The sequence below is a fragment of the Lipophrys pholis genome (assembly GCF_963383615.2).
Source record: "Lipophrys pholis genome assembly, chromosome: 19".
Classification (NCBI taxonomy): Eukaryota; Metazoa; Chordata; class Actinopteri; order Blenniiformes; family Blenniidae; genus Lipophrys; species Lipophrys pholis.
Window position 1 is genome coordinate 13,331,032 of NC_137647.1, and position 15,541 is coordinate 13,346,572.

Here is a 15,541-nt window from a genome sequence, read left to right on the forward strand (position 1 = left end):
AACATCCATTGTGATTCTCTTAATATCAAATGTGTTTACTTTGAAATGCTCTAATTCTTTGCAGTTTGACAAAGAGCTTGGTGGATGTGATAAACACTATGAAAAAGGAAAAAATGCCCAAGTGGCTCGTGGTACTACCACTTCTCCACCTGCTCAGAGGCAACATAAAGCCCTTTGAAAGACCACCACCTGGAAACTTCAAGACTTTCATACCCTGGGCAGGTCTGCAAGGCCTTGACATTGGTCCCTTGCGTTACATGAACAGTCAAGACAAAAGGTACATTTGACCACATTTTTGAAAACATACTGTTTATCATTATTGATTACAAAAGCAAAACCCCCATACAATATGTCAATGTGCTCTTTAAAATTTTATAATTTCTGTTTTGTTTCCAGAGCACTGATGAATGTGATGAAAAACAACAGTCACCTGAGGGAGGTGGATTCTCTGTCAGTGCGATCCTGCCTGTACTTCATGTCACTTGATGATCTGAGGGAGTGTAGCTCAAACATCAATGCTGAGCTTCTGGACATACTTCACATTTTCATCAAAGAGGCTCCGGCAGATATTACCGGTATCAATCATCAGGTAGGTGGACACGAGACAATACTTTCTATACATTAAACATATCTTATATTAGCACTTACTAAAAAACAGTGGTTTAGATTACTTGCCATTTATTGATTTATTTATTTATTTATTTATTTGTAATCTAAACAAGCAATCAAGGATGTTATAGTGCCCGTATAAAAAAATAATGGTATTGATTTTCCGCTTTTCAGGACGTTTCTGACCTACTCTCACACATCCAGGAAAACCTTGTTGAAGAAAAATACAGGTGATTAACTTTTAATTCAACCGGAGTTCAATTGATGGTTTAGACATAAAGAGTGCCGATAGGAAAGACGTGCATATACATGTATACTTGTACCATATTCATGTATTTATAATGCAAATCATTACCGTATTTTCAAGACTATATAACACACCTGAATATAAGCCGCACCGGCAAAATTTTAAATGGAAAACAAAAAGTACATATAGAGGCCGCACTTGACTATAAGCCGCAGGTGTCCACATTGTAACGGCAGGAATTTCTCTGTTGATAAAGTATTATATTGGCTATTTGCTGATTGTGATTCTGAGGTGGAAGATTTGTCAGCTCCGGAGTGCAGTAGGGTGGCGTTACGTGATGCACCCTAACGCATCACTCTCGGCCGACAGCTCGCCTGTTGGAGCTCCGCACCACGGAAGGCAGCACAAGACGAGGTCACAAAGAGCAGAATTATCACTTTTAGGGCAAGTTTTGGAGAAGCAGAGGCGCTCAAAAACAGCATGTCTCTGCATGCGGAAGTAGAATCTGGCGGCATAAAGAGTGTTAACCCGTAAAAATCCATAAATTAGCTGCGTCATTGTATAAGCCGCAGGGTTCAAAGCATGTGAAAAAAAGTAGTGACTTATAGTCCGGAAATTACGGTACTTATTAAATTCTAGGCATTGTTGCAACAATACTTAACAAACTGGATGTTGTGTTATTCCCTAAAAGCTCATGCTCTAATCAGCAATTTTTATGGTTTGTGATAGTTTTTTTACAGAGGCTTATAGGAGAGATTGCCTTTCAGCAGCAGTGAAGCTGTTGGAAAAGATGTGTAAAGGAGTCATACCGACATCCTATACCCAAAACTACCCTGATATCCCAGTGGCATGTATGCATCTGGTTGCATCTGTTACTGACTTTGTTCAATGTAACAAGCCACAGGTAAGTGAGATAAATTCGTTTTGCGAAGCAACTGGTGTAATGATTAATTCTTGCATATCTTAAAACCTGTAAATAAATCCCATCTAGGACAGCCAAGGACAAGACGGAGAACAGCAACATGTCAGAGACTTGGTGATCTCTCAGGCAATGAGAGTAATGAGAGACTGGATGAGTTTGTCATTCAAACAGTTACTCAACAAGGCACTCACATCTTTTTACAAACTAGAGGCTACAAAGGAGATTGAAGTGAGCACTTTGTTTTTATTGCAATTGTTTTTATTTTTTTGTATAATGTATACAAAATACAGATACTCATGAGTAGTGAACACTGAAAACTATGGTCTTTATCATTTTACAGATGTGGAACAACATAATCTCAATCAGTTTCAAAGATAACGATCTCACAACACAGTGGAGGCAGACATTCACAATGGATTTCGAGGGCAAATACAAACAGGTAGGTGATAGATGACTTGTAGATTTCAGTATGGAATTGTGTTTGCTAAAAATACAACTTATGTAATTAGTCCATATGCCATCTTTTCAGGAAACGTGTCTGGATCAAATTGAATTCTATTGCCTAAATATAGAGGGGCTGACAGATAAACATCCATATGTTGCTGCGAGTGTTGAGAGGTGTGCTCTTGAAGCTGTTACACGTTTGTGTCAGGTATGAGTAGTTTACATTGACTCCATGTGTTAAATTGATAGTATTCAATATTTAGGTGTTTTTATTTTTAGTCAATCATGGTTACATTCATACACCAGCAATATCCCATAGCTTTAAATCAGAAACTGCAAATGAAATCTGCTAAATGTGCATTTGATAAGTTTCATGTTTGTTATAGAGATGAAACAAAAAGCACAAGTCAGGTCTAATGATGATGATGAACTTATGCTTTTTGTTTGCAGACCAAGTCTGAGGGAAAACTTTTTGAGAGACTGAAGGTAAATTGGAAGTTTGGAAAACTTGTCTCAGCAATTATCCAAAAATCCTGGCCACAGGACAGCCAAGGGAATTACAAAGAGGATGAAGAAGTGGTTCTTCAGCACCTACTCTCCTGGACAGCTGCCAAAGACGTTTTCAAGCTACATGGTATCTTATAAAAAAAAAAAAAGAGAGAGAAATTACTCATCATGCTCAGACAGAAACCTTTGATTCTAGTTATGTTTCACCGTACAATTAGTCAAGCATTTTATTCACTGTTATGGGTTTTTATTCAACATTTACATCCAAATTCCATCGATTTAGGCGCAGAGGAGGAACTGATTGAGAAACTCAGTCAAGATGCCAGAGACCGAATCGCCATCGCCATATCATCATTCACAGCGATAACTGATCAACTGGTCCAAGGAAACATCAAAATCAGCCTGCTGAATATCATTTTGGACAGAAAAGACGTGTTCTTAGCGCTGATAAAGATTGGTAATGTCAACAGATTTTTCACTTAAGACATCAGCATAAAAATGCATGGTATTAGGATATTTATTTGCGTCTGTGTGCTCTAATATCAACAGACTGTCTTTCTGAGAATGGAAAATACAGAGACAATGACAAGATGAAGAGGCTTCTGGAGTGCAGACAAAAAGAAGTGGATGCTGTCTACCATGAAAAGGAGCTGGTGGATGCCCTCCTCACTATGAGCCATAAACTTGAGGAACATATGACAGGTGAGCTGAGCTGGCCATGTCCAGGTTTCATTCGATTTAGTTTTGAAAATATAATCATATAATATTTAATCATTACTTTATTCCCCTTGATAGTTGATGTTGCTGACATCGAGGGCAAACAGCAAGTCATCATTGAGTTCACACCATTGAATCGCTTCATGGAAGTTCATACGTACGATCAACTGCCCCCCCAACTGGCTGGTGTTGTTACTTACTTCGGTCTCGAGGATGAAATCAGAGACATGGCAGACGTCCTGCACAACTTCAGAGACAGTTATGTGTTCAAAAAGTGTTGGGACAAACAAGCCAGACTCCTGGCTGAAGAAGAAATGGAAGATGACCTTGAGGAACCTCAAGTCGCAAATATTATGGCAAATCTAGACATGATGCATGACAACATTTTCACAAGTTGCTTTAAGGATTACAAAGACATCTATGTTCGTTTGAGGAATGGAACCATAAGGATTGAAGAAGTCAGACAACTTTTCACAGATTTCAAGGGCAACTATGAAAAACTCGCAGAGGACATGGACATTATGTGCAAAGTCGATAATTCAAAGGACAAGCTGTGGATCCACAGCAGGGTGCAGCAAATAGAGCAGTATCATGAGCTTCATCTGGCGGTGGCTTCAGCTCAGATTATCATGATGGTCAAAGAGACGCTTTGTCTTCAAGGAGACTTCAGAGTTCTGGAGACACTAACAGAAGTAGTAAGTCAGCACCTTTTATATTTGGTAAAATTCATATGTTTGTATGCTGAAAAGCTCTCCCTCGCTTAGTTATTGTCTTTCAATATGACCGTTGATAATATATCAAGGAAAGGCCAGAGCATGTAGGAGATAAAGGTCATTTGGGATAAGTTGACTTAAAACATTTTTTTCCCCTCAGAATAATGAGGCCTTTCAGAAAGAACAGCTTCAAAGGATTGACAACGACTTGATGCAGGCAAAGAAGGTCCTGGATGGCATCACTGAGCCACGTAGACTGTGTCTGCGCGAGCTGGGACATCAAGGACACTTTGTAAAATGGGTAAAAGATGCCCTTGAAGGTCAGTTCAGAACTTCATCTTATCATAATTTCAGTTATTAATTTATAAAAAATGTTGTGTGGCGCAGTGATAACAATAGCTTTAGAAATTCTAATAAATCATTATTATTGTCTTTTTTTTTTTTTTTAAGATATCAATGAGTTGAAGGTGTTTGTTGACCTGGCCTCCATCTCTGCGGGAGAGAATGACATGGATGTGGACCGTGTCGCTTGCTTCCACGATGCAGTCCTTGGCTATTCTTCAATGCTTTATGAGCTAAAACCAGACTCCGGTTTTGATGCCTTCAAGGAAGTGCTCAATAAGCTCTGGAGAGCTTTGGAAAATGACAACAACCTCCCAAAGAAACTGGTAATACTCATAACTTGATAGACAGATTGACATTTCTGACTTATTAGTTGAAAAGACTGTTGTTACAGACCTCTACTGTTTTATGCTTCTTATTAGCATCATAACTGATAAACAATAATTGCATTATAAGCATTCAATTGAAAGTTATTGGCAGTACCTTCTTATAACACTGCACAGTAGAAACACGTGTCTCTATTTGTAGCGGGACAGTGCACGTCATCTGGAATGGCTGAAGACTGTGAAGGACAGTCATGGGTCAGTGGAGCTGTCATCTCTCTCGTTGGCGTCAACCATCAACCACAAGGGGCTCTACTTGATCAGTGCACACGGTGTAGACAAGGTAAGCCCCACAAAGCTGAGGACATCCCTCCTATATCATCAAAAAAAAAAACTTCTACAAAAGTATTGGTGTTGAATATTCTTCCATGTTTCACTCCAGCTGAGTCTCGACGCTGCCCTGAAGCTGCAGATTCCCGAGGAGCATGATGAGGGTCAGCAGATGCGCTGCTATTCTCTCGAAGATCTGAGAGAGTTGCAAAACAAACTTATGCTCATGTCTGGCAAAGGTGATCAAGGGCAGAATGAAGTTGATCACTTTGCTGAGGTATAGTAAAATGTATATGTTTTTATAAGGGATGAACATTTCAGGTTTTTTGCGTTTTAAATAAAAAAAACAAAGCAGTATTCACAAAAATATCCTAATTTGTTAGCACTGAGAGTTGCATCCTCTTTTCATTGATAGTCTTCAATAAATGACTAATCTTGTCATTGATCAAAAGGTATTGATAAGTCAAGGGGTTAATGCAAATCAGTCCACAAAGTAATTAATGGATCAGAAAAGCTTTAACTATAACATATATCAAATACATGAATTAATTTATATTGAAACATTAATGCTCATTGACTACGTTCAATATAGTCAAGCTGGATCTACTTTCCAGCTTGAGAAAAAAGTCCTACAAATCTGTCATGCTATGTAAATTTACATGATATATCTGTACTATATGTAAAACTCTGACACAGTAATGAGTAGTAGTATTGACTACACTCTTATCTTGTAATTTCAGGTTTTTGCCAGTGTTCAAAGACTTGCTGAGGCATTCATTGCCTTGTACAATGCTGGAAATCCTTTGTTCAGACACTGGGAAGTGCAAATCAATTGCTGTTTAAATAGCCAGGAACCCAGCATTATGATGGACTTCAACTTGGACAACATTCCCTCTGTCATTGTAGAGGGGAGCATAGAGGAACAGCTTCCTGAACTTTGCAGAAAAATGGAGAAATGTCTGAAATACTGGATGGACTTTGTCCACAAACAGAGATCCCAAAATTACTATCTGAACTATTACACCGCAGAACAGATTGTCTACCTATGCAGCAAGCTCACTCAGCAAAATGTGACCAGTATCGAGGATCAGGTTCTCATGATGCTGTCTTTCATCAAGCCAAACTGTTCTACCACAGATTTGAGGCATGTCTGGCATACACTTCAATATGAGATCATTACCAAACCACAAGAAAAAAATGAAGACCTTGAATTTCAGACCTTTGTTATTTTGCCAAGTGGCACAGAGGACCAAGATTTCAGCAGCCAGTTGAGTTGCCTGCCAAGTCTTGTGGAGCAAACGAATGGTTTGCCAGCATTTGATCAGATATGGAATGCCTACATGAAAGACATGAAGGATTTTCTTCCACACATTCTTGACATCAAAAGTCTTGGAAGGCTGTTGGAAATACTTGCAAACAAAAGTGACAAGAATGAAGACGAAGAGAGTAAAGAAGATCATTTGGAAGACAACTTCATTAAGAGGCAGCTACCCAAAGGTTTGGCCACTGGGAGCCCAAACCTCATTGTTTGTCCACATGATGAAGTCTTGACATCTTGCCTCTCAATTTATATGAACAATGAAGATGTAACACTTCCCAGCCATGACGAGGTTCTTCTGTGCAACTCCTCAACTCCATACGAAGAGGTCGAGCTGTTCCTCAGGCGCTGCCTCAGCGAAGGCTACAGAGGCCGAAAAATATACTCCCTTCTATACGGGGATCTACTCACTTACGATGTCAGCTCCAAAGTTGAGAGCTTCTTCCAGGAAATGAAAAGGAAGAGTAGGGATGACTACCAACTTGTTGTCATTTGCAGCTCAGAAAGAGAACATGCATACCTTCCATCAGCGTTCAGCCAGTACAGACTGCACATGGTTCCCCAGGAGTCATTGGCAAGGATCCGGATGTACCTTCACAAACATTATGCCATTCCAAAAGATCAGTGCAGTGCTGCAGCTGTATTTAAAGACAGACTCTGCGTTGGAATCATCTCATCCAAAAGGGCCGGTGTTGGTGTGTATATATACTTTATTTCACATTGATCATTCTCACTGGTGTTGTGATTTGCACTCACTTTTGTTGATGCCTGCTATAATGACCTGTTTTGGTTTCAGGTAAATCGCTGTACATCCAGAGGCTATATGAAAAACTGAAGTCTACAGCCAAAAAGCCATCGGCAAAGAAATGTATTCGCCTGATTGAACCGTCTGTTGATGAGCACACCATTGTTCAGTCACTGTTGGATAACCCTAAACGGGAAGAGCTTACAATGTTTCACTTTGATGTCATGTCATCGGTAATATTGTATTTCAAATTAATACTCATTCTAATCAGATATCTTGATGGAACACACTGTGTTAATGGGATGTTCGTATGTTTGCTTTATCAAAGGTGCAAAAAGGTCTTCCGGAGTTCCTTTTCAAATTGTTGATTTTACGCTATTTGATGAACTCTGAGGGAAAGATATGGAAGTGCAATGACAAGCAGTTGTATGTCATTGAGATACTTGAGCCCTCTGCCAAGTCAACCCAAAGTACATCAAGCCAGGTACACATTTTTGATAGAACTAAGCGCAATCTCCAGGCTACTGTTGCATGATTTTGAAATGTTACTAATCCTCAATTTCATTCATAGGCTCAAATTTTTCCCAGCACATTCACTGATGTGTTCCCAAAAATTGTCTGCCGACCACCCAAAGATGTGCTCATGCTTGAGATGAGGAAGCAAGATGACCCTAACGTTGTGAGCAATGATGACCCTTTGATGGATGAAGAAGAATTCAGGAGTGAAGCCTTTCAACGACCGTATCAGTATCTCGCACGCTTCCACAACCACATAGATTTAGATGCATTTTCCTATGAGCGTGTTGAGGGGTCACACGTGGAATGTCTCCAGATGCTTCTAATGAAATGCGGCATCATGGACCCATCCTGGGCAGAGCTGAGAAATTTTGCATGGTTCCTTAACCTGCAGCTGAGAGACTGCGAGACATCTGTTTTCTGTGATGCCACTTTCACCGGAGACACCCTGAGTGGATTCAAAACTTTTGTGGTAGATTTCATGATCCTGATGGCAAAGGACTTTGCTACTCCATCTCTCCACATTTGTGACCAAAGTCCTGGCAGGCTGCAATCAGATCTGACTGGTGTTCGGGATGAAGACTTGGCTCCTTTCCTCATCAGAAAAAGATGGGAAACAGAACCACACCCATACATCTTCTTTAATGATGACCATGTGTCTATGACCTTCATTGGTTTTCATCTTCAGCTCAATGAGCAGGGCTCTGTTGATGCCATTGATCCCACATCTGGAAGGGTCATCAAAAACAATGTCATGACAACGGTGTTGTATGAAGGCCTGAAGCTACAGAGAGTCCCGTTCAACATCAACTTTGACAGTCTTCCTCGGGGAGAGAAAATCGAGCGAATTTGCAATGTTCTTGGGATCCAGTGGCCTCTAGACCCTGACGAAACCTATGAACTTACAACTGACAACATCTTGAAGATATTGGCAATCCACATGCGTTTCAGGTGTGGCATCCCTGTCATTATCATGGGAGAGACAGGGTGTGGTAAGACAAGGCTCATCAAATTTCTCTGCGCATTACGAAGAAGGGGAGTGGCCACCGAGAACATGAAATTGGTCAAGGTGCATGGAGGAACGACTTCCGAGAACATCTTTTCCAAAGTCAGAGAAGCAGAAAACATTGCTTCCATCAACAAAAATGACTATAGTTTTGACACTGTTCTCTTCTTTGATGAGGCCAACACCACTGAGGCCATCAGCAGCATTAAGGAGGTTCTTTGTGACAACACAGTGAAGGGGGAAAGCTTGACAGCAGATTCTGGATTGCAGATTATTGCTGCTTGCAATCCTTACCGAAAGCACACAGATGACATGATCCAAAGGTTAGAATCTGCAGGCCTTGGGTACAGAGTTCGAGCTGATGAGACAGATGAAAAGCTTGGGTCCATCCCTCTTCGCCAGTTGGTATACAGAGTTCAAGCATTGCCACCAAGCATGATCCCCCTGGTGTGGGACTTTGGACAGTTAAACGATCAAACAGAGAAAATATACATTCAGCAGATTGTGCAAAGAGTCGTTGAAAGGAAGGAAATCGATAGTTGTCACATCCCCATGATCACTGATGTGCTCTCAACCTCACAGAGGTATATGCGGACAAGAAAAGATGAATGCAGCTTTGTCAGCCTAAGAGATGTGGAACGTTGCATGCAGGCCTTTGTTTGGTTCTATGACAATCATGCCATGTTTTTTGCTGAACTTGAGGAACTGGAACGCATTCAAAAAGCAGAAAAGAAAGAAAGACATCACAGAAGGTCGGAGGACAGAGAACCTGTTGTCTGGTCTCTAGTCATGGCGACAGGAGTGTGTTACCATGCCTGCCTCGAAGATAAGGACAAATACAGACAAAAACTCAGCAATAGCCTAAAAGCATACACCACCAGGTGTAATGCACCACCAGGTGTAATGCAAGAAATCTCACTCATGCAGGATTTGCTTTTGAATGGTGTCCCAATGGGTGATACCATTGCAAGAAACAATGCTCTCAAAGAGAATGTCTTCATGATGGTACTCTGCATTGAGTTGAGAATCCCCCTCTTCTTGGTTGGAAAACCTGGAAGTTCAAAATCTTTGTCCAAAACTCTGGTGGCAGATGCGATGCAAGGCCAAGCTGCTCATTCTGACCTTTACAAAAGGCTTAAACAGATCCATTTGGTGTCCTTTCAATGCAGTCCACATTCAACACCAGAAGGCATCATCAATACATTCAAGCAATGTGGACGCTTTCAAGAGGGGAAAAACCTTGATGAATACATCTCAGTTGTGGTTCTGGATGAGATTGGCCTGGCGGAAGACTCACCAAAAATGCCACTGAAAACTCTTCATCCATTGCTAGAAGAGGGATGTATAGACGATGAGCCCCTGCCACACAAAAAGGTTGGTTTCATTGGTATTTCCAACTGGGCACTGGACCCTGCAAAGATGAACAGAGGCATTTTTGTCTCGAGAGGTGACCCTGATCAGAAAGAACTCATTGAAAGTGCTAAAGGCATTTGTTCATCTGATGCAATGGTTTTGGAGAAAGTCAGTGATTTCTTCCAACCTTTTGCAAGAGCCTACTTGCATATCTGCCGACAGCAAAAGAAAGGGTTTTTTGGCCTTCGTGACTATTACAGCTTGATTAAGATGATCTTTGCAGTGGCCAAGTCTTCTCAAAGGAGACCCACAGCAGAAGAGACAGCAAAGGCTGTTTTGAGAAACTTCAGTGGCAAGGATGATGTAGATGCAGTGACAGTCTTCACGAAGAAGCTACAGATTGCGCCAAACCTTGAGAACATCACCGCCATCGAGTTTGTGAGAGAAAACATTCAGGCAACTGGACAAGACGAGGAATGTCGGTACCTGCTGGTGCTAACAAAAAACTATGCAGCCCTACAAATCCTGCAGCAGACCTTCTTTTCAGAAAGTGGTCAACCAGAAATAATCTTTGGATCCAGCTTCCCAAAAGACCAAGAGTACACCCAAATCTGTCGCAACATCAACAGAGTGAAGATATGCATGGAGACAGGTCAGACTGTTGTTTTGTTAAACTTGCAGAACCTCTATGAAAGTCTGTACGATGCCCTCAACCAATACTATGTCTGCTTGGGAGGGCAAAAATATGTGGACCTTGGATTGGGAACCCATCGTGTTAAATGTCGGGTGCACCAAGATTTCCGGCTGATTGTCATTGAAGAAAGAGAGGTGGTCTACAAACAGTTCCCAATACCTCTAATCAACAGGCTGGAGAAACACTATCTGGACATTCACACAGTCCTCAGACAAGAACAGAAGAGGCTGGTGGAAGAACTGGGGAAATGGGTCAACTTCTTTGTGTCGCCGAGCAGTCAGCATGCAGCAGTGGATCAAACAAACAAGTACCATCCCCCAGACGTCTTCATCGGCTATCACTCCGATGCGTGTGCTTCCGTGGTTCTTGAAGTGATAGAGAGGCGGAAGGGTGGTTTGGACCCGACAGATGCTGAGAGGAGAGTGCTCGATGAGGCTAAACTCATACTCCTCAAGTGTGCTACACCGGACTCGGTGGTGCGATTGGACTGCACTGGCCTTCCGAAGGTGGAGAGCGAGGAGCTTGCCAGGATCTACTTTGAAGAGCAGAATAACAACTGTTTGGCCGACTACATACTTGCTCACACAAGAGAGGAATCCAATTGTCGCTCCGCCTTCACAGAGGTAACGTTTAAGCTGTCATGCCACAATCTTTTACATCCTCCATTTTAAAGAGCCTTATTTGAATTTCTTTTTATTTTCACACAATAGGTGACAACATTCTCCAGACTGTTGACTGCTTTTGACTTGGAACCACTGAAGCAGATTTTGCACAGTGTTGAGCTTCTTTCACTCCAGCAGTTTGACACAGAGCACTCATTTTTGAAGAAGATCAGGTTTGTTGAAATCCTGGCATTATTTTACACCGTCTGATTTCTGATGGTCTATATGTAAAAATGAAAGAAAAAAGATATCGGCATGACATGGAAATTACTTGTTTTGTTTGCAGAAACTTTCTCACTGCTGAAAATGGAAGCAAGAGTCCCGATTCCTGCAACAGGACCCTCATCATTCAGTGCGATTACGATGACGCCTCTCATAGTGCCAATCTCATTGCATCTGCAAAGTACGTTGAGTATTTCCTATCTTGGTTTTTCTGTAGCTTGCGCCCCATTGCTTATTGACTATATTCAATTTGTTGTTCATTTTCAGGTATTCCTCACTTAATGAAATCAACAAGATAACTCAGGAAAGGACCGGATGCAATGTGTTTGTCTACTTCATCACCAGACTGCCACGGATGGAAGGCGGGACTTCTTACATTGGCTTTCATGGCGGTAAACTACAACTTGTACTTATCTATTTTTTTCATACTGAATCATAAAAGCACAGATTTGAGACATGATAATATATTTTTCAGGTCCTTGGAGATCAGTTCACATTGATGATTTGAGACGGTCAAAAGACATTGTTTCTGACATCAAAACCTTGCAAAACATGACAATCAGTCAGATGTTTGAAACAAAGATGATGCAGCAGGAAGGTAACTTAAATGACTAAGTAATTTATGTGAAATTATGCTTTGCATATTTAACAGTAATATCGTTCATTGTATTGCATTATGAAACTTTTTACAGCCATGGAGGTTGATGACATGTACACTGAGGAAGAGCTGGATGAAACAACATCGGAAGAAAATGTGAGTATAATTCAGATATTTTTAATTGTGGTCACACTTAGAACACCAATGATGCAATCTTGTTCTAGTTTTCTTCTGAAACAATTATTAACTGGTTTGTCCTCCCTCGGTAGGACTGTGACAGTGTTGTGGACACGACTGCACTGCTGCGAAGCTGTGTGCAGAGTGCCGTCAGCATGTTGAGGGACAATGTGGAAAGTGGCAGCCGCAGTACTCAAAGGGTTGAAATCCTTCTGACTCTCCTGAGTGACAATGATGAAATAAAAGGTACTAATTACATTGACTAAACTTGATTTTTCCCCTGAAATTATTTAACAATTTCCAGCCATATTTCTCTTTGGTGAATCATGCCTCCTTAAAATTCTCGTTTCATACTCGGCCATATGACTGACCTGTGTGCCAGTTTGTCTCTTTGGTTGAAAAGTACTTGCATTTCTGGCATTTTGCTTCTCCTTTTCCAACTTTCTTTGCTATTTGCTAGCCATTACTCCCTGCTTCATTCCAATTTTCCAAATTGGCCAATTTAAAAAAAAAAAAAAGTTTTTTATAATGATGGTTATGCTTCATTACATGTCACAGTGCTCATTGTTTTTTTTTCTTGTTTTTAGGTAAATTTCTGGAAACCGTTAAGAGCCGTCTTCATTCATTGTTGGTGACTCAAGATGGCAACACCTTCTCATCTGTCAAGAGCAACTGGGTCCTGAAAGAGGCCTCCAACATTGATGCATTGCAAGAAGGAGGCACATTCAGGTGAGTCCCTCACTTTCATTGCAATATTCGAATTTATCCAGTGTATATAATGTTGTTGCAGAGGTTAACATTTTCTATTTATGTTCATAACAGGCACACCTTATGGAAGCGCGTTCAGGCTGCTGTTTCTCCTCTCCTGGCACATCTTGTTTCAGTCATTGACCGAGACCAAAATATGAATCTTCTGCTTGATGGAAATAGTGGTGAAAGTGTTAAAAGGCTCTGGTTGGACATATTTGCCAATGATAAACTACTGGAAATGTCACACCTGACAGTGGATCGCAAGTAAGTAGTGGTGCCTATATACCTCATTGATGATTATAAATGCCATTTTCATGAAATTATTGTTTTTTTTTGTTTGTTTGTTTTATTTTACAATCCATGGCAGCTCTGACACAAGAACAATCCTTGTACAAAACTACATTGCTCAAGATAGGAACATGGGCTGCAGCATGCCCTTCAGTTGGAGGATCAAGGATTACTTGGAGGAACTCTGGGTGCACGCGCTACAACGTGAAGGTAATTGTGTTTCAAGTATTCCCCTTCATATACTTGCTGTTTTACTAATGTTGTACTCTTTCTTTCTTTTTTTTTTTTAATTGGTTTTTGACCTTGTACGTCTCTTTAGGGCACACACAACAACAGTTTGATGATTTCTTTGGGAAGACGCCACTGGGTCGATACATCGCAGCGGCAGATCGAGAGATGCAGATCGAGTTTTTCCACCGGTACCTTCAGGACTTCATCTGCATGACAATGAACGTCTCTTGTCAGGAAGATCTGCAGGTTGGTTTTTAATAACACAGAAGACCTTTGTGTTGAAGCTGCATCTGTCTGTCTATATGCACATAATAATGCCCACCACCTGCTTTTCTAGCTCCTTTGTAACGCCCTGAATTGCTGCGTCAATGAAATGAGATCGCAGCAGGATGAAGCAGTGGTATCGCTTCCATGGGTCCATGCTGCATATCACCAGTTTAAGATCCGCCTGCAGAACCTCTCCAGAATGATCTGTATTGAGCCCAACGTGACCAAAGACCTGAACAATCGTCATGACAGAGACGGGGTGGAACTTGTAAGACTAAATTATTTATAATTTACTTTCTTTATGTTTCATTTAGGGCTTTTGAGTTTAATATGGATATTGACCTTCAAAACAAGCTATGGGTTGTCATTTGAAGAGATTTACAATGCCTCAGCCCATAATATGAAAAGAACTGTACTGCAATACCCATATAAAACCACCTGGTGTCACTAATGCAGTCAGTTCACCTTGGTCTTTTGCTATTCATGTTGCTCTTTTGGGTCTTTCTAAGGTACACGATGTGTATGCTGCCTTTGCATGTGTGGAATATCTGGAGCCCAAATTTTTGGACATTGATATTCAAAGACAAGCCTGGCTGAGGGATGTGAAAAAGCTTCAAGTCCCTATTGAGTTGGTTTGCTCTGAGGACAGCATGAGACATTACGGAGCGAGGAGCAAGACGCTTGCAAGCAGAGTCCAGTAGGTCAAGTTTTCCTTGGTCAATCTTGAAGACTGAAATTTTTTATGTTTGTAAGTGTAACCGGGACAAATGATTGTTTGTTGTGTGTTTTAATCACAGAGCAGGGTGGAATCGGATTTATTGTCTCTCACTCTTTGTGGAGCACATGTTGCTGGGAATCGAGGCGTTGGAAAGGAAACTGGCACCTTCGGTTTTGCAGAGCACACGAGGACTTGAACAGGTTGGTCTTGGTTCCTGTAAACACCTGAATTGTCAGACTACAACTAATTACCATAAACCCGCCATTGCAATAACTGGAAAAGATTCTCTAATAAAAAGAAATGTATTCGTTTTTCTCTTCTATCAAGATACTGGAAGAAAATTCAGATCTGAAAACTCAGCAGTCATTTGAGGCAGTGATTGATTTGCTCAAAAACTGCAAAGAAGGAGCCATTCAGTGCATCTTCAGGTAAAAAATTCAACTAAATTAATTTTCAATTTATGTTTAAGCGTCTCATGCATTCCTTTTGCCTTATAAGGTTACTTGTCTTAAAATGTCTTCGACTTTATAGGATTTAGCATAACTTTCACATATTCTCCCTGTGTGGCTTTTCTAATGGTGCTCTCGTCTCCTCCACAGTCTAAAGGAAGTGCTTAATGTTGGTTAATTTTATAATGATATAAATTGGTATGGATGTGGGTGCATTTGATTGTCTGTCTGTCCAGGATCAGCCTCGTCACCTGGAATCGACTCGCGCCGTCATTGTTCCCAGTTTTACATAGCCAGGTTTACATAGTGAATGCTTAAGCACCTGGAATCTACAAAATCCCGACAGGACCACAGAATTTCGAATTGTGTTTTACGTCATCTTTAATTTGTTCA

The 15,541-nt window shown here is 40.9% G+C and overlaps 1 protein-coding gene across 3 annotated transcripts in view; it reads left to right on the top strand.

The window, feature by feature from the left end:
* Positions 1 to 15,541, top strand: part of LOC308124653 (E3 ubiquitin-protein ligase rnf213-alpha-like) — a 31,870-nt gene that overhangs the window by 6,527 nt on the left and 9,802 nt on the right. For all 3 annotated transcript variants that reach the window (XM_080487779.1, XM_080487780.1, XM_080487781.1), the window contains exons 10-42: positions 65 to 277; positions 397 to 589; positions 784 to 839; positions 1,586 to 1,760; positions 1,848 to 2,006; positions 2,119 to 2,217; positions 2,308 to 2,430; positions 2,673 to 2,856; positions 3,013 to 3,186; positions 3,279 to 3,431; positions 3,525 to 4,141; positions 4,320 to 4,479; positions 4,610 to 4,827; positions 5,030 to 5,167; positions 5,267 to 5,431; positions 5,895 to 7,167; positions 7,269 to 7,450; positions 7,546 to 7,701; positions 7,789 to 11,409; positions 11,497 to 11,621; positions 11,735 to 11,851; positions 11,938 to 12,062; positions 12,146 to 12,268; positions 12,363 to 12,424; positions 12,538 to 12,691; positions 13,033 to 13,174; positions 13,268 to 13,459; positions 13,563 to 13,693; positions 13,803 to 13,960; positions 14,052 to 14,249; positions 14,491 to 14,678; positions 14,779 to 14,899; positions 15,027 to 15,127. In XM_080487779.1, the coding sequence (XP_080343905.1) occupies positions 65 to 277; positions 397 to 589; positions 784 to 839; positions 1,586 to 1,760; positions 1,848 to 2,006; positions 2,119 to 2,217; positions 2,308 to 2,430; positions 2,673 to 2,856; positions 3,013 to 3,186; positions 3,279 to 3,431; positions 3,525 to 4,141; positions 4,320 to 4,479; positions 4,610 to 4,827; positions 5,030 to 5,167; positions 5,267 to 5,431; positions 5,895 to 7,167; positions 7,269 to 7,450; positions 7,546 to 7,701; positions 7,789 to 11,409; positions 11,497 to 11,621; positions 11,735 to 11,851; positions 11,938 to 12,062; positions 12,146 to 12,268; positions 12,363 to 12,424; positions 12,538 to 12,691; positions 13,033 to 13,174; positions 13,268 to 13,459; positions 13,563 to 13,693; positions 13,803 to 13,960; positions 14,052 to 14,249; positions 14,491 to 14,678; positions 14,779 to 14,899; positions 15,027 to 15,127 (9,996 nt within the window). The remainder of the gene's footprint in view (positions 1 to 64; positions 278 to 396; positions 590 to 783; positions 840 to 1,585; positions 1,761 to 1,847; positions 2,007 to 2,118; positions 2,218 to 2,307; positions 2,431 to 2,672; positions 2,857 to 3,012; positions 3,187 to 3,278; positions 3,432 to 3,524; positions 4,142 to 4,319; positions 4,480 to 4,609; positions 4,828 to 5,029; positions 5,168 to 5,266; positions 5,432 to 5,894; positions 7,168 to 7,268; positions 7,451 to 7,545; positions 7,702 to 7,788; positions 11,410 to 11,496; positions 11,622 to 11,734; positions 11,852 to 11,937; positions 12,063 to 12,145; positions 12,269 to 12,362; positions 12,425 to 12,537; positions 12,692 to 13,032; positions 13,175 to 13,267; positions 13,460 to 13,562; positions 13,694 to 13,802; positions 13,961 to 14,051; positions 14,250 to 14,490; positions 14,679 to 14,778; positions 14,900 to 15,026; positions 15,128 to 15,541) is intronic.